We start from the raw sequence: 22836 nt of genomic DNA on the forward strand, positions 1-22836 counted from the left end.
TCATTTCAGCTGACTTACTCAGTCCATTCGTTGCTAATGTTTTATTTTGTAAGGGTTGGCCGGAAGTATATGGTAAAAATTCGAAAAACTCCCGACAAATGCCCGGATGCGGGTTGTTTTCGTATACAGTATTTTGTCACTTTTAATAGCGACACCGTTAGTGCTAACTCGAGGTGGCAAAAATAATCACACTTTGAACGTAATAGTACTGATACCTGTGTCAAAAAGAATAAAAGTAGAAGTGCTGAGTTTAATCCAAGGAAAAGTAAAAAAAAAAGTACACTGAAATGATGCCAATTGAACTGATCCCGGTCTTTACAAGCCAAAAATATCATCACACAAATCTTATTTATTAATTTATTTCCAAATCAACATTTATATATAAAAAAAATATCAAAAATATTTGGCTGGAACTTGATCGATTACGCACATTAATATGCATTGAAAATGAACTCTGTATGAATGACTGGAACTGTACAAAAACAACACATTTGCCGTTTTCAAACTGGGACCTGTCTATTTACAAATATAGCTTCGCTATCAGTCCCGCACACGAGACACTGTCCAAGTACATCCAAACTGTTTACGGACAGCGTTTGGCTGGGCAGCATGTGAGTTGTCTCCAGACGACCTTTACTTGAGTCTCCGCTGAGCCACGCGTTGATGAGAGACTGGTTTCCCCCAGCGGGAGCCACCGCACTACGGGACATCATGCTGTTGTTTCTACCACCTTGAAAAACGAATGAAAAACATCAGTCAATACAAATTTAAAAAAAATTGGTTGATAATTTTTGTTTTTGAATCCTAATTATATGGAAGTATGAGTCAAGCTGACGTAGCAGAAGCTTTACCGTCAAGAAAGAATAAAACAGATTGTCGTCAAAATTTATCAAACTTGCCTTGCAGGAAGGACAGCATGTCTGAAGGGGAAGAGATCTCCCAGTGCAGCAGTGATCCGTCCTCTGAGCATGTGAACAGATGATCTGGGTTCATCGGGTGGAAGTGAACTTCCCACACTGCAGAAACAAAGTAATATCATGTATGAATTAAAAATTTGAAAGTGTCGGTAACAAGTCGGGGAGAAAATAAAATCAGGAAAATCCTACTTTCAGCAGAGTGAGCCTCCATGAGCGAGAAAGGTGTGTTGCTTTGCCTCACATCCCAAACACACAGCATTCCATCCTGGCCTCCAGTGGCTACGATGTGCTGCTGGTTTGGATGTCGGTCCACACAATGCAGGGGGACGCGATCACCTGAGCTGAAACCACAAATTTAGATTAGTTTCCATCATTGGAGGATAAAATGATGCCACTTTTGGGATCTTACAGAGAAAGAATCTGCGATGGGGAGCTGCTCTGTTGCCTGAAATCCCAAATCTTGAGTTGACCGATGGAATTCACCGTCAGGATCTCAGTTGTTCGTAGATAAGTCACAGCATGAATTGTACTGCTGTCTGCATTCTCTATAAAATGTAATATTTTTTTTGCATTATTAATGTGCTCTATTCTAATTTAAAACTGGATGCATGCAGAGTAGAAACTGTATTCTAGAGCTAACCTATAGTTCGAACGATTCCTTCCTGATCAGCTCTGTAGACAATAATTCTCCCGTCTTCACCAACGCTAACAATCTCAGGGCTGCTGCAAACCACGCTAGTGCACGGGGCATTATCACAAGGATAATGATGCGCTTTTGCCCATTGGTGTGAGACGGATAATGCCTGGAGTTAAAAAAAAAACACTCATTGCAGTGAGAACTTAATTCAAATGGCATTGGAAGGCAGATTGCATGACAGTTATTTTTTTACTCCTGATTTGTTGCACAGAAAACAAAACAATTTCTTTCACCAACAACATGAGGGTTCAACGTTCCCATTACTGGACATGTTCCCCTCACCGTAGTGTACAAAAACAACCAAAATACTTATTATTATTATTATTATTATAATATTTGATGTACCTGATTGTTATTGTTGTAGCGGAGAATGGTCACGCCTCCGGTTGATGATGCTGTTATGATTCTCTCTTGGTCCAGAAACTGTCCAGAAATAAAACAGTCCATGTTAAGGTATTTGCAAACTCCAGTGTTATTTATAATACATCTCAAATTAAACATGACTTATTGCTTATTCAGCTTCTTTATTCATGAACATGCAATCATGATCAGTGTCGATAAAACGTAACGGTGAATGAACGACTTACTTGAAGATCGAGGACATCTCCCTTATGCTTATGTTCACACAGTAGTTTGGGGTCACCATCGAATCTTTCTTCCAAATAAGAAATGTCATTATTCCCAATAGTCCAAATTGAAACCGCGTTGTCCTATAAGAGGGAAGAATTTGAATGTTCGAAGAAAAAAACAAAAGTTGCACACTAGACTTCATGCATTTGCAACACGTGAGCCGAGTTACGCTCATTTGAACACGATAATAAGAAAACACACACGTTATCATCACAGAGCTCTGACACACACAAATCGTATCTCGATCGTGGTTCAGCATGAAAAGAATCACTCACGGTATCATAAATGAACGACAAACCTCGTTATCCCAAGAGCCAGTTACAAAAATCTCGGGCTGCTGCAGAGATGAAAGTGATACTGGACGCCATCTGACTTTACTAATTTTCTGAGACACGTATTTTGCATTAATACTTTCCATCGGAGCACAATTGTTTGCTTTCTTCTGCTTAAATGTACGTATATGGAAGCTAGCTTTAGCTTCCAACGGCGAACACCGCTAACTCTACGCGACACTACGGAAGTAGTGTTAGGACAAATTTAACTCCATGAGTAAATTGCTAGCGCGCCCCCTGGCGGTCAATTGCCATATTACTATCAATCTGATAATCCGGCGTGCGATGTGGGTATAACATCACCGACGAGGCATAGTATGCAATAATATCTCATGAAACGATATCACCCCGTGTGATACTCCGTCAAAAACGAACCCACCCCGCTGTATATTGACCGTGGATGTCTGGTGACGTATCCTCTGCCCCGTCTGCTTTGCAGGTTGTCAGCTTCCTCGGCAAAACACTAGGCGCAGGCGCGGCACTGACGGTTGCAGTCTACTTACTCCGCAAAGTCTGCCTAATAATGGCGTGGAAATCCGGAGGAGCAAGCCACGCAGAACTCGTCAACAACCTGCGTAGTAAGTCTGCATGCTCCGGACTGCAGCAGCGACCCGAGGCAAACGCGAATGTCGCCTGCAACTGATCGGTATTTGGAGGTTGAGCTCACGAGTTGGGGGGAATAGCTACTAGCTAGGCTAAGTGGCATGTTGGAGTTGCTCGCCTCTGTCTACCCTTGTCCAACAAACCGCGCCCCCGTTGTCTCAAGTGCGCACGCGCCCGTAGTGGACTGCACCGAGACACATGCAAAAAAATGGCAATTCAAGGTCATCAGACGTCTTTTGTATGAATACCTTCGCTTGTTAGCCTCATGTGCGTCATTTGGGGACGTCGATGGAGGCAACGATAGCAGAGCCAGAGTGGCACTTTGCCCACATTCACTGATGCTATCAATGTAATACGCACTAGAGTCCTTTCTGAACGACACAAACAGCTGAACTGGTGTACAGTATGAGCTTCTGCACTTTGTACTGCATGGGTTCCCAAAACTGGTATTCCAGAGCCCCTTTCCAGCCTGTCTTAGATTTGTCCCTCAATAATACCTGATTCCAATGAAAGGTGTCTTGTGATGAGCAATATAAGAGCTACATTGACCTTACACACGGCAACGTATTACACTTATGGTCGAAAGGTCAAGTGGTTCGACGGTGTCCGCTGTCAATATATTACTGGCTCCTGGGATGTCATCTGCCTGAGATATAACCTGTTAACACGTCTCGGAATCCACCATCAATTTAAATGCGAGTGTAAAAGTGCCTTACTATCTATGAACTCAATGACTGGCTGGCAAACTATCAGCTTGAATGCGACGTCATATGTTGTTCCCAATTTTGCACCCGCAGAAAATGGCATCATTAAATCCGACAAGGTCTATGAAGTCATGCTGGCGACAGACCGGGCTCATTTCTCGAGGTGTAACCCTTACATGGACTCGCCTCAGTCAATAGGTAAGTCTACAAAAGTCATCTGAAAGTATAAAAAACATAATCTATAGAGACTAACCAAATCCATGCTTTTTTTTTTTAACCAAAAGGCTTCCAAGCAACCATCAGCGCCCCACATATGGTAGGAATTCACTCAATCAGACACATGTGGATATATATATTGACAACACAATCACCTATAATATCAATAATACAGGTAACATCCGTTTTATCACCGAGAACTATTTTTTTTATCGCTGTCAAAGGACCATATGTAGCGTTGTGGCTGCGTTCCCAGATCCGCTCAACATTCAGCATGCCTTATTTGTCTTAACAGAGAATATTACAGCATTACACAAAATGAGGATCCAAAATAACTTTATTCACAAACGCAGACGACAATTTTGGCCAGCCAGCACGTGATGGTGTTGCGCTACCTGTCACAATGGCACCGGCGAAGGGGAGTGTTAAGCCGAGGCGGGTGCGGGGTCGACGCTCGGGTCGAGGGTTCCCCAGACGCCGGCCTGGTTATAAAAGTTATAAGATGTATTATTTAACTGTAAGCAGTTTGGTATATAATAGTATTCGATGTAAAATGTTGCATAAAAACAAAAGATTGACATCGTATACTATCCTGTAGTGTAAACGTCACAACGGCCATTTTGAATGGATCTCAACTTACGACCGTTTTGTCGGAACGGAACCCGGTCGTAACTCGGATGTTACCTGTATTGCCTTTTGTTTTAATTATTATTTTTCACAGTGATCTTAGCTGTCTCTAACCTAGCATCTTAGGCAAACACCCGTTTGAGTCGCAACATGAGTATTTTAAGGACAAAATCACTTTCTTTCTTTCTCCCTATGGCCACCCTAGCACGCCTATGCCCTGGAGCTTCTACACGACCAGCTATACGAGGGTGCCAAAGCCTTGGACGTGGGCTCCGGTAGCGGAATCTTGTCTGTTTGCTTTGCGCGAATGGTGAGTCAGACCTTTTTTTTAATATTCTGTCACACGTGTGGAACATCCCGTTTGGACTTTTTCCAGGTCGGCCCTGAAGGCAAAGTGGTTGGCATTGACCACATTAAAGAGCTGGTAGACGACTCAATAAACAACGTGAAGAAAGACGACCCTGGTTTGATTACGTCGGGTAGAGTGACGCTAAAAGGTAAGTTTTAAACATTGGGGATACTTGCACGGTATAAATAGTATAAAATGGCGCTGATATAATCCGCGTTTTTAGTTGGAGACGGACGGAATGGCTACTCGGACGAGGCGCCTTACGACGCCATCCATGTTGGAGCGGCAGCATCAACAGTCCCCCAAGCTGTGAGTTTTTGAGTTCGAAGGTCACCTGATGTTGACTTTAACGTCTCCGTTTCCGATTCCCGTCGCAGCTCCTGGACCAATTGAAGCCCGGCGGTCGTCTCATTCTGCCCGTTGGACCGGCAGGGGGCAACCAGATGCTGGAGCAATACGACAAAATGGAGGACGGCAGCACCAAAATGAAAGCCCTGATGGGGGTGATATATGTGCCTTTAACGGACAAAGACAAGCAATGGTCCAGGTGGAAGTGACTCCCTTCTCCCTTCAACCTCCTCCCGACCCCCTCTGACCCCCTTCTCACAGCGGAAAAGGTGAAATGGGCGTGGCTTAGGGCAGGCAATGCGATCAGAAGCGCCATTTTGCTTTTCTTTCCCATACCATGCCGAGTAGCTGCACGTTTCCTTTCTTATTTTTATTTATTTTAAACACTCTGTGGGGTTTCCAGCTGTCTGTCTAGCTAGCTATCTAGCTAGTTATCTATCTGGCTAGCTAACTAGCTAGCTATGTATTAGTAATCTATTAGCTCCCTGGCTGGCTGGCTATCTATTAGATTAATAGCTATCTAGCTAGTTATCTATTAGCTATCTATTAGCTAGCTAGCTCACTTTCTGTCTATTTCAGTTACTTCAGGGTTGAGTGAATGTGAAGGGTCGTATTTGGGCTTGGTGAGCATGAAAGTGAATAAAAAATTGGAACGTGGCAACTATTTTTGATTTGATCTTCTCCTCTGTGAGAGGTAGTCAATATTTTTTCTTTTTTTTTATCATGGTAGCTAATTTTCAAAAAGTTTTATTTTGGGCTTTTTTGTTTTGCGCCTTCACTAATATCCACCACTTGTGTTTCCTGCAGGGATGAACTCTGAACAGGAAGACAGTCCATAATCCATCTTTTTAATATCAAACCAGGACCGAAACACAGACTGGGAGAAAGGGGGTATGGGGGGGATTCAAGCAGTCCTTACATTTTGTTCCCAAAGCCTAACAATCTTTGATTTTTGCCATCAAGCTTGATGGACTTGAGAGTATCACTAAACGGGTGGGGTGTGGGGGGACTGTTCACATTTTGATTTACAGAATAGCGTATTTTTTTGTGGTGCTTTTCTTATTTTGAATGCAGTCAGCCATATACTAGGTAACATCCGATTTACGACCGAGTTCCGTTCTGACCAAACGGTCGTAAGTCAAAATGGTCGTAAGTCGAAATCCATTCAAAATGTTGAATAGAGACTTGCAGGCTAAATGACTCGCGGCCCCCCAATCTGGTGCCATCACGCTGTCGATTGCTGTGCGAGAGTGACATGCTGGCTGGCTGGTCAAAATTGTCATACACATTTCCGGCCTGCTAACGCGTTGCGGTGCGAGGCGTAGAATTAAAATTTAAAAAATAGGGTCTGGAGGTCGTGGTCATAAGTACAAGTGGTCGTAAGTCGAGCTGGTTTTAAGTCGGATGTTACCTGTATTGATAAATAATAGCATTTGAAAAAAGAGTGCTGGACTTTTTTTAGGTAATTCACATTGCTGCAGTATGCCAATCATCTCACTTTCAATTTATTTGCTAATAGATGATCTATAAGCCACCCCCCCCCCCCACCCATACACACAAGTTATTGCAGTATTGGCAACACACACACACGCTAGTGTAGCCCACATACCCCGTTTGATGTGCAGCACTGAAGACGATGTACTACACGCCGAAGCGATGCAGTCGGCATACATAGCGCCAATGCTTTCCGGACCGTTAACACCCGCACGTGCATGGCAATGTTGTGCTTTCAAGAAAGGTCAAATGCGGGGCCCTCTTGCTGATTTCCACAGTTACCGCTTTGCCAAAACAAGCTCTCATGAACAAATGAGGGGGGAAGGTAAAAAAAAAAACAACAAATAGATGTTTATTTTGAGTGAACTGGAGTGATGATTGTTATGGAATGGCATATGATAATAAAAGTTGCTTAAGTTTGGTCTTTTGGATCTGTTCTTGTGTGTGACATCTATTATTTTCATACATTCTGCGCAAAAACATTTTTGTTATATAATGCTAAAAGTTGCTTCTTCACTTGTATTTTATTTATTGTATTCTATTTGTGATTGTATTTTATTTATTATAGTGCCTATGCTTGTCTGTGACTAAAGTGTCCTTGAGAGCTTTGAAAGGTGCTTAAAATGTAATGTAATATTATTATAAGCATGGCATAGGAGCACATAAACTGGGATTTAAACCCAGATACTATTTCACTGCGAGCCTGATAATCTAACCACTTTTCCACCGTACATCCCTGTGGAAAATATACATAATAGAAAAATGTTATGTGATTGATACAGTGCAATGATAAACATTAGAATGATCATTTTATATCATAAACTTAACATATACCACTTTAGATGAACATATGTGCTCAATATAATACAGTACATAGCCACAAAGCTTTGCAAGGATGCATTGCAGAAAATAGGATAAATGGGTATTATGTAACCGTTACTATGGCTTAGTGTATCGATTCACTTCCCGGTGTATTTACAGTTCCCAAAAATACCTCGTTTTCGAACAGATTAAAGAAAAATACATTTTATGATTCTTGAGAGGGAAAATTGTCCAGTCATGATATCCAGTATGTACTTTGATTCTCTGATAGCAAGTTTTGGGACAATTATTAACCACCGCATCAAAATTATTTTCCTTTCGGCTTTTCCCTTCAGGGATCGCCACAGCGAATCAATGTCCTCCATCTAACCCGTTTTTTTTTTGCATCCTCTTCTATAAATAACCAAAATACCGAAACTTGTTGAAAACACACCAAGCACAAAGGTTTCCCACGCATCTCTGTTAAAAAAAAATATGACGTGGTCCGTTGTTCATTGAAAATTCTACACTCCTTATCTACTTTTCTCCGTTTGAATAATGACATTTTGGCTAATAAGGGTGTTGAAACGGCGGTTGAAAAAAAGCACCACTCTGCCCCTAGTGGATAATCCTTGAATTGCACCTAATTAATTAGCGCATTTTTCCACTTTTAAATTATCCTGTGGGCCTAATCAAACCTCCTTTGGGGACGGTTCTGGCCCTCGGGCCGTATGTTTGACACCACTGATCTAAAGGCTCTTTATTTTGAACTACAGTGGAGATAGTCAGCCATGATCAAGGTATTTTGAGTATTCATAGTGGTCCCAAAATCTTTATCGACAGTATTAACGGACTCACCAATATTCGATGTTATTGGTGCTCAAGGCAGCGTCCCATCAAGCAGCAGGACGGTTTCAATGTCGTAGCATGAGGCAAACCAGAACAGGACGAGATGTTTCCAAGAATCACATGGAACTAATTACAGAGGTTAGGCTACAGGAAAAATAGAGTGCAAATTTAAAAGGTCCAGACTCGGCCGCTGGTGGCTCCATTATAAGTAACATCCGACTTACGACCGGCTCGACTTACGACCACCCGTACTTACGACCATGACCCCCTCCCCAGACCCTATTTCAGAGGGAGGAGTTTGCGAGTCATTTAGCCTCCGAGTCTCTATTCAACATTTTGAATGGATTTCAACTTACGACCATTTTGACTTACGACCATTTGATCGGAACGGAACTCGGTTGTAAGTCAGATGTTACCTGTATTTTCTTTTTTTTTTTCCCAGGTTGGAAGTGTCAAGAATTTCTCTTTGTGGCTACAGGTACATGCCGTTGATGAGGTAGTCGGACTCCTCCGTGGTGAGGGGCCGGGCTTTTTTCAGCTTGTGGCGCACCAGCCGCAGGCGAAAAGCTATCAGGAGCAGCAGGAGAGCGGTGATGATCAAGCCCAGTGCCAGTGGAAGGACGGCACCTGGTAGTCGACAGAAGTAGGTGGAACGCGAGATTGGAGGAAATACACAAACAATCATCTGATTTGGTTCTGACCTGACTCGGCAATTGGATGGCCTCCTTTTACCGGGAACCGTTTGTAGATCGGAATGTCGCCCTCTCGGATCTTTGAAACTACAGGAGCAGCTTCAAAGAAGGATAATCACAAATTACATTCAATGCTGCATCAAGAAACACAAATATTTTGTAAATAATCGAGTAAGGCCAAACCAATTGATCACTGAAATTGATCGCTATTAGCTCTATTTAAAATTGGCTAAAACAAACAGTGGAAGCAAACCAAAAGTCATTCAATTTATCATTAATCAGACAAAGAAACAGTTTGTGGAATTTTATTCTGCTACATATTAGAATTATTCAGATGATAAAATTAAAATTAAAAAATCATAATTAAAAAACAAAAAAAATCTAAATAAAAAATTAAATACATAAATAAAATTAAAAACATTAAAAAAATAAAATACAAAAATAAAAATTAAAAAAATCGAATTTAAAAAAATTACAATAAAAAATTACAATGAAAAAAGTAAAATTACAGAATTACAATGAAAATGAAAATTAAGGATACAATTAAAATTAAGGATAAAATTAAAATTAAAGTTAAGGATTCAATTAAAATTAAGGATAAAATTACAATTACAATTTAAAAATTACAAAAACAAATACAAAAATAACTAAAATTAAATACAATTAAATAAAATAGAAAATATCAGACGAGCCAGTACCTATTTCAGTCTGCTTAGTGATAGGAGGAGCCACAGTAGCTGGTTTAATACCCGGACCTATACAACAATGACAAAAACAAGTTTAATCCGTCATTGATCGTGATCAAAAATACATGCATGTTAAAAAACATAAAAGCATTTACTCACTTTTCTGTATACATTCACTGATGCAGTCTGATTCCTGGAGAAAGTTGTTATGGTTGCCCTGGCAACCACCATATAGGAAGTGTTTGCATTGTCCTGCTTCCTGATCATAATACCAGCGTGCAAAGGTGCCTTTACAAGGTCCGACGATTGGAGCGGTGGAACATGGGTCTATGAAGACAGAAAGCCAGGGAAGATATTTTAAAACACTAATGCTTGAAAAAAAAGACTTATGATTATATTTTATTTATTATCGTACCTATGCTTGTCTGTGACTGTAACGTGTCCTTGAGAGCTTTGAAAGGCACTTAAAATGTAATTTATTATTATTATTAAAATTGTGAGAAAAAAAACCTCTTGAATCAAACAAACAAACCAAAAAGTAGGTACAAATGATGTATTCCACCCCCCAAAAAATTACCTAATATCACAGTATCTTACTGAGTCACATATAGTACTACTACAGTAAAGTACAGTACTGTACTGTAAATCGATTCTTCTATTGTATTACAATGCCCTCTAGTGGCCATATCGAGCATATCGCAATACAGTACATTATTTCGTGTAGTTTTAAGGATTATTTAGTAGAAAAGTACATTTTATGGGGACCTGGAAACGGATTAGTCTCATTTTTAATGGTTTCCTATGGGAAATTAATGTTTGAAAGACACTTTTGGCCTTAGACACACTTTATAGGAACCAATGAAGTTTGTAAGCTGAGGTATCACAGTACTCTGTTTTTACAAAGTAGCACAATAATAATAATAATAAATTTCATTTTAAGCGCCTTACGCATATCACAGAGTGCTATTTTCAATTGAAAAATACTTTTTTTGTGGTTGTAATGGGGAGCGGGGGGGTACAGATTGCATTTTGGTTCTATTCAATGGAGGTGGGGGATTTGTATTGAGTTACAGTACAAATAGTAGTCATGAAATGAATTACATGTGTATCTCAAGGCAATGCCGAATTCAAATGATGCAATAATAATAATAATAATACATTACATTTTAAGCGCCTTTTAAAGCTCCCAAGGACACTTTACAGTCCTACAGACAAGCATAGGTACTATAATAAATAACATATAATCACAAATACAATGCAATAAATAAAATACAATGATAAATAGAAACAAGAGAGAGCGCCAACACAGAAAATGCAATTTTAAATAGGTGGCTTTTGAGATGCACACTAACACCAACCTTGCACCACATAACAATGTAGTATATCCACTACGTGCATGTGAAATGACACTGCACTTTGTTTAAAAAAAAAATAGGGAAATAGGAGGACAGCGTCTCATTTTTTGTTTCAGCAAATGAACGGATCGAATAGCAGGAGAGGACAGAGACGCTTTGTTCCCAACTCCCAGCGAGTCTACAAGCACAGAACTGTTTTCCCGTGGAATGTAGAAAGCATTGAGGCTCTGCCAGCAGTTTTTAAGCCGCTCGGTGGCATGACTCAGTGGCTCCCTACACGAGCTCCATCTGCCTGCATATGTCGAGCACTAAAACCCTCATAGGAGATCTCATTACAACAACATCGACTACCTTGACTGGTTGAATCTTGCCGCTGACTGGGTGGTGGTGTGACTCTGCTCCTCTCTTGTGAAGATCCAATGTTGTCAATCATCTTCTTGGGTTTGGACTTGGACGCCAAACTGTCCACAGACTCGACAGTGTGTGTTACAGGAAGCGGGTGGATGGGCAGACCTTCGGCGTGGGTCACCGACTTCCTTCCTGCGTCAACTAAGGCAAGGATTTGAAAGGTAAGTGGGAATTTCTCATGCCTAAAATATTCATAATAATAATTATAATGTGAGCGTTTTCTTACAGTTTGGACAGAAATCTTCATCTGATCGATCGGGACAATGTTGCTTCCCATCGCAGGCAAAGGTGATGTCAATGCAGCAGCCGTCATCACATTTGAACTGGTAATTTGAGCAGTGCCCGGTACACACTGCCATAAATAAATAAATAGACAAACAAGTAAATAGACAAATAAATAAAAAAATTAATATACAAATAAAAAAAAATAATATACAAATTAAAAAAATAATATACAAATAAATAAATTAATATACAAAAAAATAAAATAATATACAAATAAAAAAATAATATACAAATAAATAAATTAATATACAAATAAAAAAATAATATACAAATAAATAATTAAAACAATTAAAAAATAAATTAATTAATTAGTAGGCAAATAAATAGGCAAATAAATAGGCAAATAGATAAATAAACAAATAGATAAACAAACAAATAAATAGACAAATAAATAAATACATAAATAGACAAATAAATAAACAAATAGACAAATAGATGAATAAACAAATAAATAGACAAATAGATAAATAAATAAACAAATACATAAATAAATAAATAGACAAACAAATAAATAAAAATATAACTATACAAATAAATAAATAATAAATAAATAAATATGACTTGAATAAGTAACTCATTTGGTATTAAAAAAAAATCACATGATGAGGGCATTGCCTTCTGCTTGATGTTTCGGCGCCAACACGGTTACAGACACGTTGTCTGACGTTTTTTGACCCGATGTGTCAGTGACGGTCATCTGGAAGGTGTAGACACCTTCTTGCAGGCCCGTGATCTTCAGCAGACCCGGATGAGATGCCTGCAAAAGACATACGCACATACATATACAGGATAAGATTTTCTGTCGGTGAGCAGCGGCAGCCACACACGCCAGCGTTCACACAACCCGGAAGTAACTCAAATAGCGAGAAAGCTAGCTAATAGGCAGCTAGCTAGCAAGAGAGCTAATATAAAGCCAATTGGATAGCCAGCTGGCTAATATATAGCCAACTAGATAGCCAGCTAGCCATCCAGATATCTAATAGATAGCAAATAGCTAGCGATATAGCTAGCTAGACAGTTGGCTAGCTAGATACATGAAAAGAAGTTAAGAGAGGAAAAAATAAATAAGAATAACATCATGGGTGTGCTAAATAAGATTTCCCTGCTAATGAGGTTTTCAGAGTCAAAGACCTTCATGGTGATGGCCGTGTCTCCCTTGATGAGAGTCCAATCGTAGTGACTGATCCCGTGGTCGTCCACGCTGTCGCGACCGTCCAAAACCGCCCAATCGGTGGGCAATTGGATCACTACATCTTGGCCCGCGTCGCAGCGGGGGGGCTCGTCAATATCTGAAACACAAAGTGACAAATTCTTATGTAAATAAAAAAATGCATTGTCAATATTGTGCAATCTTAACAAAAATACAGTCCTTTCGGGATACAAATAGCAACAGTCAAAGGTCACCTGGTTTATGGCGGCAAGACCAACCCGAAAAGGTCAATCGGGAACACGCTACTCAGCGTAATCAAGATACTGTGGTTGTTAATGATTGTTCAGATATGGGTTGTTTAGAAAGCTATAATCTAATGTTGTTGGAATATTTTGTCTGTCCTCTGGATGTCCTTCCCTTTGTTGTGTTTTGTTACCTTTCCCTTAATTCGCCGCGGGCTGGCCTAGATCGCTAGCTATTTGCTATCTATTAGCTATCTGGATGGCTAGCTGGCAATCTAGTTGGCTATATATTAGCTATCTTGCTGGCGAGCTGACGATATATTAGCTATCTTGCTGGCTAGCTGGCTAGCTGGCTGCTAGCTATCTATCTATCATTGCACGTGTCTCATTTACACGCTTGTCAATCTTCACCTGGTCAGCCATGTTGACTCCTTTGCAGCACAAATGTCAGCTTGAACTGCCACTCATTGCCAGTTTGGCAGCTGTCATCCCACCTTCCTGTACGCCTCAATATATTTCCCCTGACCATTTTTGGTTCCTGCCTCCTAAACCTGTTCCTCTTCCTGACAATCAACCAGTTTTGAGTTTATTGTGTCTGCCTGGGGGTTCTGGGTTTATATTAAAATAAGATTAACAAATATAGGATTTGCCTTCATTTTTTTGTAGCCATGTTATTTACTATTTGTTTTATTCCCACCAAAATGAAATTCTAGTCCAGTCACTTACATACACAAACATAATAAATAATAATAATAATAATTAAAGAATATTATTTTATTATTAATACTATAATATTACTAATAATAATATTTAATACTATAATTATATTATGTTTATTATTAATGATAATAGTAATACATTGCATTTATAAGCGCCTTTCAAAACTCTCAAGGACACTTTAGTATTATTATGCTCATTATTATTATTATTATTATTATTAATACATAAAATGACTTTATTATACAGTACAGTTTAGTTCTTTAATTATAATTCAACAACACATTTATTATACATAAAATAAGGGATATTTTGTGTAGTTTTAAGGCTTATTTAGTAGAAAATTGTGTTTTATGGGGACCTGGGAACGGATTATTCTCGTTTTAATTGTTTTCTATGGGAAATTATTGTTTGGAATACACACTTCGCCATACGCACACTTTCTGGGAATCAATCAAGTTCGTAAGCCAAGGTATGATTGTATTGATATTATCAATACATTTTATTTATGTCCCTTTCACAACTCTCAAGGACGGTATTATTATGATTATTTATTCAGTTATGTATTTCTTTTTTTAGTTATTTTTTCATCTATCTATTAATTAATTTATTTTTTATAAACACAAGTAGCATGTCTATACTTTACCTCCTCTACTAAGTAATTCCTGTGAGTACTCTTGCCACTTATTATTATTTATGGATTTATTATTTAGTGATTTGCCGATCAATCACCGTGAGCAGCGCCTCACCTCGCGTGTCGCCCCCCTCCCCGGGCCTCTTCTCATTCACGGAGCCCCCGGAGGAGTCCTGCAGCAGAACTCGTCCCAGCGTGATGTTCACCGAGCGGCTGTGAGACGCGAAACCCGGCTGCGGAGCGAAGGAGCAGACATTTTGGCTCCTGTAGGTGCAGTTGAAGAGGTAACAGTTGAGGCTGTCACCCTCCTGTCTCGGTTCCACCTGCACCACCGCCACGGTGCAGTGAGGCTGCGCGCAGCAGGCGTGCACGCAGTCCCTCCAGGTGTAAACTCGATCCGGCGCCATGAGGAAGGTGGCCCCCTGCTCGATGGAGGCCCTGGCCCGGATGATGCTATCCCGGGCCGAGCTGAAGTCGCTTACGCACGAATCGGCCACCTCCCTCGGCCGGTACGTCTGGTCCTGCTGGAGCTGCTGGCGGAACTCCTCCAGCAGCTCCTCCACTCCCGTGATTTGCGATTTTAAGTCCGATATGGCTGTCATGCGGGTGTGGATCGGCTTCAAGGCGCAGAGAATAAGTAGTAGCCGGAGCGGGGCGGCGACGGTCATCGTGGCTGAGCGGTGATGATGGTGCGTCGCAGCCATGTTTGTTGTTGACTTCTTCCCCCGCTGCAGCGACACGCGTCAGGATGGACACTGCTGCAGACGTCGATGACGAGTCGACCTGGTTCGGGGAGAAGAAAAAAAACCGCATCCACGTCTAGTACATCCAGTCGTGTGTGTATTCTGAATCCTGTTTTGTATAAGTAAGGGAGGGGTGGTCATGTGACGATGCTGGAAATTGTCGTTGTCGCGGTGACGACGGCGTGCACTCTCATTTAGATGTATATTTTTTCAACCAGCCAGTCGTAAAAGATAAACAAAACAACAAATTACATCGAATTCCACGATGATACGTTTTATTTTAACAACACGACATTCCGCCAATCTTGCATCATATGAAACAACATGGACTCTGTTCCGTTTCCTGACACCTTTTTTTTCAATAAATGTCAGCAGTCTTGTATTCAAATATAAAATGTGCTTACCTTATACAATTTCCTTTCCAACAAACAGCAGACTGAATCAAGATATCTCAAACAAAGTGGAAAATAAAAATAATTGTAAAAAATAATGACAAAAAATGAGCAGATCAGATACAGTATAGGTATCAAAGTCAAGGCATGGGGGCCAAATCCGGCCCACCATATCATTTTTTTTGGCCCGTGAAAGCAAATCGAACTTCTGAAATTCCACGATGTTTGCTAAAACTAACCAAAATTTCATATTTTTTTATGTGAACCACAATAACAGTCACTATTCTTGATTTCAGATTTGAAAACTAGTTATTCATTAATTTGTTGTGCGCTGTATATGTAATATGTGGAGGGGATTAAACATTTTAAAGGCTTCCCCAAATTCAACGGTCCTCGAGAGGAAACCGTAACCTCAATGTGGCTCGCAGTAAAAAAAATGACTTTGACAACCATGAGATACAGTATTGAATTGGAATTGGTATTCATCTCATGACACTTTAGAAATTCCAACAAATATACACGAGCATAGACACGGCTACTCAACATGGAAAATATTTAAAGCACAAGCGACACCATTATTTTGTTTCCTAACTGACATCAGAAAAACATTTTATAGCATCTAAAATACCCAAAATTGATATTTTTAGTCAAATGCAAAACACCAATAAAAATGACTTAAAGTGTCCCAAAACTACTTCAAAATGACCTCAGAGATGCTGAATAATTCCTTACACGGAGCTTTGTCGCCATTTTCTGCCTCTTTCCTGGGACGCTACATTGCAGTCCAGATGCCTCAAAATGACACGGAAGGACTTCTTTAATTGATTGCAAACATGTATGCTTTCCTCTTCGGAACTATTTGAATCATATTCATAACTGGATGAGTAACAAGAAAGCATCTTGTCTGAATCCGAAGCCATTGTTTAGATTCTCGAGCAATGCACGACGTCTTGGCGTGACACCATGACCAAGGGGGTGGGACCTTCTGAAACTGGCCACTTCCGGTTTCAAATTGAAGTAGTTTTTCGACACTTTAAGTCATTTTTATTGGTGTTTTGCATTTGACTAAAAATATCATACTGCGTGTTTTGGGTATTTTAGATGCTATAAAACGTGTTTCTGATGTCAGTTAGGAAACAAAAAAGTGATGTCCTTTAAGTTATATTAAAGTACACATATGCATGTTCACATTTAAGATATTCTCAAATATTTACAAGGTTTGTGAAATGTGAATTAAAAGGCATTTAAATTCGTATAAAAATGCAAAAAAATAAAAAACGCACGGCATGCATTGACATCCTTCAGTGTGACAACAACAAACAAATGGGATGCAGCATCCACAATAAAACACAATCAAAACTGTACACAAGCCAAACCGAAAACCTTTTCGGGTCATTTTTTTTTTGTATCTGCGGCAAACAGTCAGTCTGTCGATATGTAAACGTTTGATTTGCGTGAAGACAGGAACAGAACAACCGTTGTGAGTTTGCAAAGCAAATTCCACGTCGACGTTCTTGTCACTTGCATGTCGTGTCCATAAGGCGGGTCGACGCTATAGTGGCACTTGAGAAAAAAAAAATGGACGTTTTCGAAAACCATCGCAGCACCCGATCAATCGATATCGTCCGTAGCGTTGGCGGGAAGTTGCGAACACGGGCGGGTTCTTGTTCTAAAAATAAATACTGAGGTATTGAGGAGAATACTGAGGTGTCTTGGCTTTTTGGAGTGGCTGATGCCGCTTAAGGCCTTCAGGTGGGCTGGTGCCTGTGGTCCGTGATGGCCTTCCAAAGTTTACATAAGAATCCACCTCTGCGCAAGACATAAAGGTAGCTTAGTAAAAAAAAGTATTTAAAAAACGTGTTTGTCACTTGAATTGAATGTCAAAGTAAACAAATGCGACATAGACTGTAAAGTGACCTTGAGAGTTTTGAAAGGCGCTTATAAATGAAATTTATTATTATTATTACTATTATAGATGTGCAAACGGATAGCTTAATGCTTCATGTCACAAAGAATGAATGACTCTGTGTGTCTTTGTGTTGTCATATTATTTGTTATTTATTTTTTTAACTTTATGTTACTTCCGGGTTGAGTGAACGCTGGTGCGTGTGGCTGCCGCTGCTCACCCGCAGAAAAAATATCCGGTGACTGTAAAGTGTCCTTGAGAGTTTTGAAAGGTGCTTATAAATGAAATGCAGTATTATTATTATTATTATTATTATTATTATTATTATTATTATTATTATTATTATTATTATTATTATTATTATATCAAGCACATTCCACATCTGTCACGTTTCGGTTTGCGACCAGCAGGTGGCACTGGAGGGCCTCGTGTGAAGCTACAGAGGTGCTGTTCGTTTTAATCAGTGGCAGTTAAAAAAAAAAATAATAATAATAATAACAATAACAGCAACAATAATAATAATAATTAATAATACATTTGCACTACCTCAGTTTGAGACTCTTCAGATCGTCTCTTGTGACATCATGGAGGATGTCGTTCAATGTATACTCCTCGCCGAGTATCTGAAACAAAAACAAAAAAAACAAACTTATAACTGCTGTTATGAGAAGATGAAATCCAAAAAATGGCTCCACAAAAGTAACATCAAATCCACACCACATCTATGGAGTCCTGGTCTGCTCCAGAAAGCCTCAACCAGCTGCTGAGCTCTGTCTCTTCACGTTTTTGAGGGGATTGAGCTCCGCGTGCTTCGGGAATGCATGTCGACGTGGAGATGTTTGCTGGAGATGGAAAAAAAAAAACAAATATTGGTCACTTCATTCAAGTCCATTGAAATACTGCTCAAGCCAGGTCTCCAAAATAGATACGGAGTACAGTGATACCTTGGCTTACGAACTTAATTGGTTCCCAGACAGAGTGTGTAAAGCGAAAAGTGTGTATCCCAAAAAATAATTTTCCATAAGAAACCATCAAAATGAGATTAATCCGTACCCAGGTCCCCATAAAACATAATTTATTTTCTACTTTCTAATTTTCTAAGCCTTAAAACTATAACAAAATATACCTTATTTTATGTATAATAAATATGCTACGGTATTATAATTAAAGAAATAAACTAGTGTAGAATAAAGTTGTTTTATTGACCTTTGTGATGGTCGTTGATGGCTTGATGGAATGAAGTGGCCGGTTTCATCAGCATTAAACACTTGATGAGCAACGTAGCGGAATGATCCCTTGTAGGTGCTTTCTTTGTGATCATTTTATCTAATTCCTCATCAATTGTGTTCTGTTTAGCTGGGTTGATAGCTTTTTGCATCGAGTGTACAGATGGCGTGTGCGGGTTGTTTGTGGAGTCTGATTGATGGGATATTTTAACCTTGCAGTCTACACTCCTTTGAACTATCAAAGTTGAAACTCTCACTGTCGTCTGCCTGTCTCTCTAATGTTTAAACCACCCCTCCTCACTGCTGCGTTCTCGACCTATCACGTGACTTTAACCGAAGACTGGGGGCGGGGAACAGAGGACAAAAACAGTCGGCTGCCATTTTGTTGTTAGAAGAACAGGTTCGTTCGCGAACGACACATCACTCATTAAGGCAGCTCCGTGTACGAAAAAAGTTTGTATGCCAAGGTAAAATTTTCATAAATTTAACGTTCGTAAACCGAAAAGTTCGTAAGCCAAGGGGTTTGTAAACCGAGGTATCACTGTACTTGTCTACCTGTAGTTTGCGACCGCAATCGTCTTATCTCCTGCTCTCTTTCCTCCAGAACTTGTTGAAGGATGGCTTGATATTCTCGCTCCTTCTCCACGAGCTGCTCCAGCAACCTGACGTCACAAAAGAAGAAACATCAGCATGCATGGCCGAAGACCGTTCAACACTGACGGCGGATTGGCAACCTGTTGGTCTCCAGTTTCATCCTGCCGAGCTCCACGCTGACCGAATGTTGCCCGTCACGCGATTCGTGCGAGACGGTGGAACTGAGGGTACTGACCCCCGAGGTAACCACCGTCTCATCTTGACTGGAGACGGGCGGTGGACGTCTCTGCTGGGATGAATTCCTCTCAGTGTCTTCGTCGTCGGGGGCGTCGCTTTCCGATGCTAGGCTGAAGTGAGGCCTCAGTTCTGAACGCAAATCCACAACATAACCCATTTGTACCTCAATTTATTCCATGATTTTGACTAGGTAGTCTCCATACCATTTTTTCCCCAGACCCAAACCACAACGAGTATATGTACTTTTAAAATCGTTCACTTATCCGAAAGCAATGTGGTTATACCTGGCACCAAGATTGTGATGGCAGTCTGAACTGCTTTTCGGATGATGTTATCCAGTGCAAACATCCAGTGAGGTTTGATGTTGTGGTTCCGCAACACTTTGTTCACCTGAAAATATAAAAAGAAATCACGAGACTAGCTATTAGCTATCTATTCGCTAGCTAATTGCTATATATTTGATAGCTAATAGCTATCTATTCGCTAGATAATAGCTATCTATTCACTAGCTATTAGCTATTTATTCGCTAGCTATTAGCGATCTATTCGCTAGTTAGCTAGCTTGCTATCTATTATAGATAGCTATTAGCTATCTATTCGCTAGGTAATAGCTATCTATTCGCCAGCTAATAGCTATCTATTCGCTAGCTAATAGCTATCTATTCGCTAGCTATGAGCTACCTATTCGCTAGCTAAGAGCTATCTATTCACTAGCTATTAGCTATCTATTCGCTAGTTAGCTAGCTTGCTATCTATTTATGTTACTTTCGTGTTGAGTGAACACTGGCGCGTTTGGCTGCCGCTGCTCACTCACGGGAAAAAACTTATCCTGTGACTGTAAAGTGATCTTGAGAGTTTTGAAAGGCGCTTAAAAATTAAATGTATTATTATTATTATATATCGCTTGACTTGAGTTCCACACTTGAATTTTGCATGCTAACACCAGTGTGTCATTCTTCTTGAAACCAATAGAGGGCGTTATAACACCATCTCATTTACAGAATTACGCAACCTCGATTAATACTTTAACTTTAAAAGTGCTTAACATAGACAACTATCATACAGTATACAGGAAATAAAGCAGTCACAAAAATAGCAGAAAGCACCAAGGAGTACTCACAGCATCCTGGAAGCCAAAAAGTATGACCTGTAACTGACTTATGGCCGTGCTATCAAAATCCAGCTCTAGTTTGAGTTGAGACAGCGTGCCGGCGATAATTTTCCTGTCAGCTACTCGGACAAAATCGGCCAGGCTGACCACCAGAGTGGAGATGTGCTGCGGTTTCATTTTCATTTCCTCCGATCCCTGTGGTGAAACATCCGGATGGCAGGAATTTAGTTCTCAGGATTGAAATCGGATTGGAAAAGATCTACCAACCTGCGCGAGGGCCTCCGTCAGGTTAGCCACCACCTTGTCCAGGTCCTCAGTCAAGATGTGGTGTAAGGTGGCTCGCCTCTCGCTGTCTTTCTTCAGCATAAAAAAGCCTGAATCTTTCTCTTCTGGGGACGGAGGAGCACTGTGGTCCTCAAAGTTCTCAACCGGGATGCTGCATAGACCAAACAAATACAGTAAAGTCTCGTTATATCGATATTCAAGGGAGTCCGAAAAAATATCGATATAACCGGGACTATCGATATATCCGACCCTGTTTGCATGTAATTGTCTCCGTACGTGCATAGAAATAGTATCGATATAACCAGGACTATCGATATATCCGATATCGATATAACGAGACTTTACTGTAGATATTGGGATTGTTTTTTTTCCTGGATTGCAATCAAATCCTGGTTTACCCATAACTTCCTCAGACTTAACAGTGAAAAAAAACGGAAATTCTCCTCGTTGGTACCAAATCCACCGTGAGCAAAGCTAACAGTTTCTCTCTCACTATTGTCAATTCGACCCTTTCTCCCTTCCATCAGGTGAAAAGCCTCAGTGTCATTTTTGTCAGCACACTATCTTTCCACTCCCATATAATTAACTTAACCCGGTCTGCGTACTTCCACCGACGCAATATCAATCGTCTTCGCCCGTCTCTCACTCCTCACACCACTGCTATCCTCGTTCATAGTTTTGTCACCTCCCGGATTGACAATTGCAATTCACTTCTCTTTGGTGTCCCTCAGAAACTTCTCCAGAAACTTCAACTCATCCAGAATTCTTCAGCTCGGATCATCACCAGAACCTCATCCTTACACCACATCACCTCCATCCCCTCAGCACGATGGGTGACAGAGCCTTCAGCTTAAAATGTAATGTATTATTATTATTATTATTATCAATAACGATGCGGCGTGACTCATTGTACCTGAGGAAGAGCGATCGGGGCCCCTTGACATCACGGTCGCTGTAGCACTTGACGCTGGGCTTGAAGATGAAGGGGTTGGTGTGGAGGTCGTTGTCGGGGGAGACGGAGCCATATTCGCTGCTGCTGCTGGTGTCCTCCACCACTACAGGCACGGGCAGGGAAATGCTGCGCAGGTACTCTGAAAAACAAATGTGCAGTTTTATGATTTAAAAAAATATAGATTTATTTGTATATGTGTGTGTATTTGTGGGCATGTGTGTATGTTTGTATGCACTGTATATATGTATGCATGTGTATTTGTCTATGGATTTATTAATTTGTTTATTTGCGTGTTTATTTATTTATTTGTGTATTTAGTTATTTGCTTAGTTATTTATTTGTCTATTTATTTATCTGCGTAATCATGTTTTTAATTGTGTATGTATTAATGTATGTATAATTGGATGTATTTATGTATGCGTTTGAGTATGTGTGTATGTATGTATGCATGTATTTTGTATGTATGCATGTATTTTAGTTTTTTTCTTTATTAATGTGTTTTTGTTTGTTTATTTGTCTGTGTATTGAGTTATTTGTTTATGTATTTGTTTGCCTATTTATTCAGTTTTTTATTTATTTATCTGTGTATTTATGTGTTTATTTATGTCTTAATGCGTTTATGCCAAAATGGAACTGTATAGTGCCACTTAGCAG

At 40.0% G+C, this 22836-nt stretch overlaps 4 protein-coding genes and 1 long non-coding RNA gene across 8 annotated transcripts in view; 2 read left to right on the top strand and 3 right to left on the bottom strand.

Moving 5' to 3' along the window:
- Positions 1 to 310: 310 nt before the first annotated feature.
- On the bottom strand, positions 311 to 2728 carry nup43 (nucleoporin 43). The gene is made up of 8 exons (XM_089022784.1): positions 2543 to 2728; positions 2202 to 2324; positions 1960 to 2037; positions 1558 to 1720; positions 1327 to 1462; positions 1107 to 1258; positions 900 to 1016; positions 311 to 730 (listed from the first exon to the last, which is right to left on the bottom strand). Exons 1-8 carry the CDS (start codon positions 2660 to 2662, stop codon positions 501 to 503), a joined length of 1119 nt encoding a protein of 372 aa, XP_088878910.1. The 5' UTR covers positions 2663 to 2728; the 3' UTR covers positions 311 to 500.
- Positions 2673 to 7346, top strand: pcmt1 (protein-L-isoaspartate (D-aspartate) O-methyltransferase). Of its 4 annotated transcripts, none has more exons than XM_089022781.1 (8): positions 2680 to 3154; positions 3977 to 4081; positions 4168 to 4199; positions 4932 to 5036; positions 5103 to 5223; positions 5299 to 5384; positions 5453 to 5622; positions 6231 to 7346. In XM_089022781.1, exons 1-8 carry the CDS (start codon positions 2977 to 2979, stop codon positions 6241 to 6243), a joined length of 810 nt encoding a protein of 269 aa, XP_088878907.1. In that variant the 5' UTR covers positions 2680 to 2976; the 3' UTR covers positions 6244 to 7346. The 4 variants fall into 4 exon arrangements, with proteins under 4 accessions (XP_088878905.1, XP_088878906.1, XP_088878907.1 ...); XM_089022782.1 differs by having other exon boundaries at positions 2682 to 3154; positions 5453 to 5692; XM_089022779.1 differs by having other exon boundaries at positions 2673 to 3154; positions 4932 to 5223.
- lrp11 (low density lipoprotein receptor-related protein 11) lies at positions 6260 to 15484 on the bottom strand. The gene is made up of 9 exons (XM_089022777.1): positions 14852 to 15484; positions 13125 to 13282; positions 12609 to 12750; positions 11935 to 12060; positions 11652 to 11849; positions 10105 to 10272; positions 9958 to 10014; positions 9269 to 9358; positions 6260 to 9194 (listed from the first exon to the last, which is right to left on the bottom strand). Exons 1-9 carry the CDS (start codon positions 15438 to 15440, stop codon positions 9040 to 9042), a joined length of 1683 nt encoding a protein of 560 aa, XP_088878903.1. The 5' UTR covers positions 15441 to 15484; the 3' UTR covers positions 6260 to 9039.
- LOC148883560 (uncharacterized) lies at positions 11730 to 22137 on the top strand. Its single transcript, XR_016118553.1, has 4 exons — positions 11730 to 11869; positions 11937 to 11996; positions 19608 to 19839; positions 21962 to 22137. It is a non-coding gene; the product is annotated as an uncharacterized LOC148883560 (long non-coding RNA).
- map3k5 (mitogen-activated protein kinase kinase kinase 5) overlaps positions 15733 to 22836 on the bottom strand; it is a 36482-nt gene continuing 29378 nt past the window's right edge. Inside the window, 9 exon segments of the mRNA XM_089022764.1 lie at positions 15733 to 17680; positions 18324 to 18400; positions 18495 to 18619; positions 19559 to 19665; positions 19738 to 19963; positions 20119 to 20224; positions 20955 to 21140; positions 21213 to 21381; positions 22144 to 22321. Of these exon segments, the coding sequence (XP_088878890.1) occupies positions 17620 to 17680; positions 18324 to 18400; positions 18495 to 18619; positions 19559 to 19665; positions 19738 to 19963; positions 20119 to 20224; positions 20955 to 21140; positions 21213 to 21381; positions 22144 to 22321 (1235 nt within the window). The 3' untranslated portion in view covers positions 15733 to 17619.

Source organism: Hippocampus bargibanti, linkage group LG19 (assembly GCF_051943395.1).
Source record: "Hippocampus bargibanti isolate YZ-2025 linkage group LG19, ASM5194339v1, whole genome shotgun sequence".
Classification (NCBI taxonomy): domain Eukaryota; kingdom Metazoa; phylum Chordata; class Actinopteri; order Syngnathiformes; family Syngnathidae; genus Hippocampus; species Hippocampus bargibanti.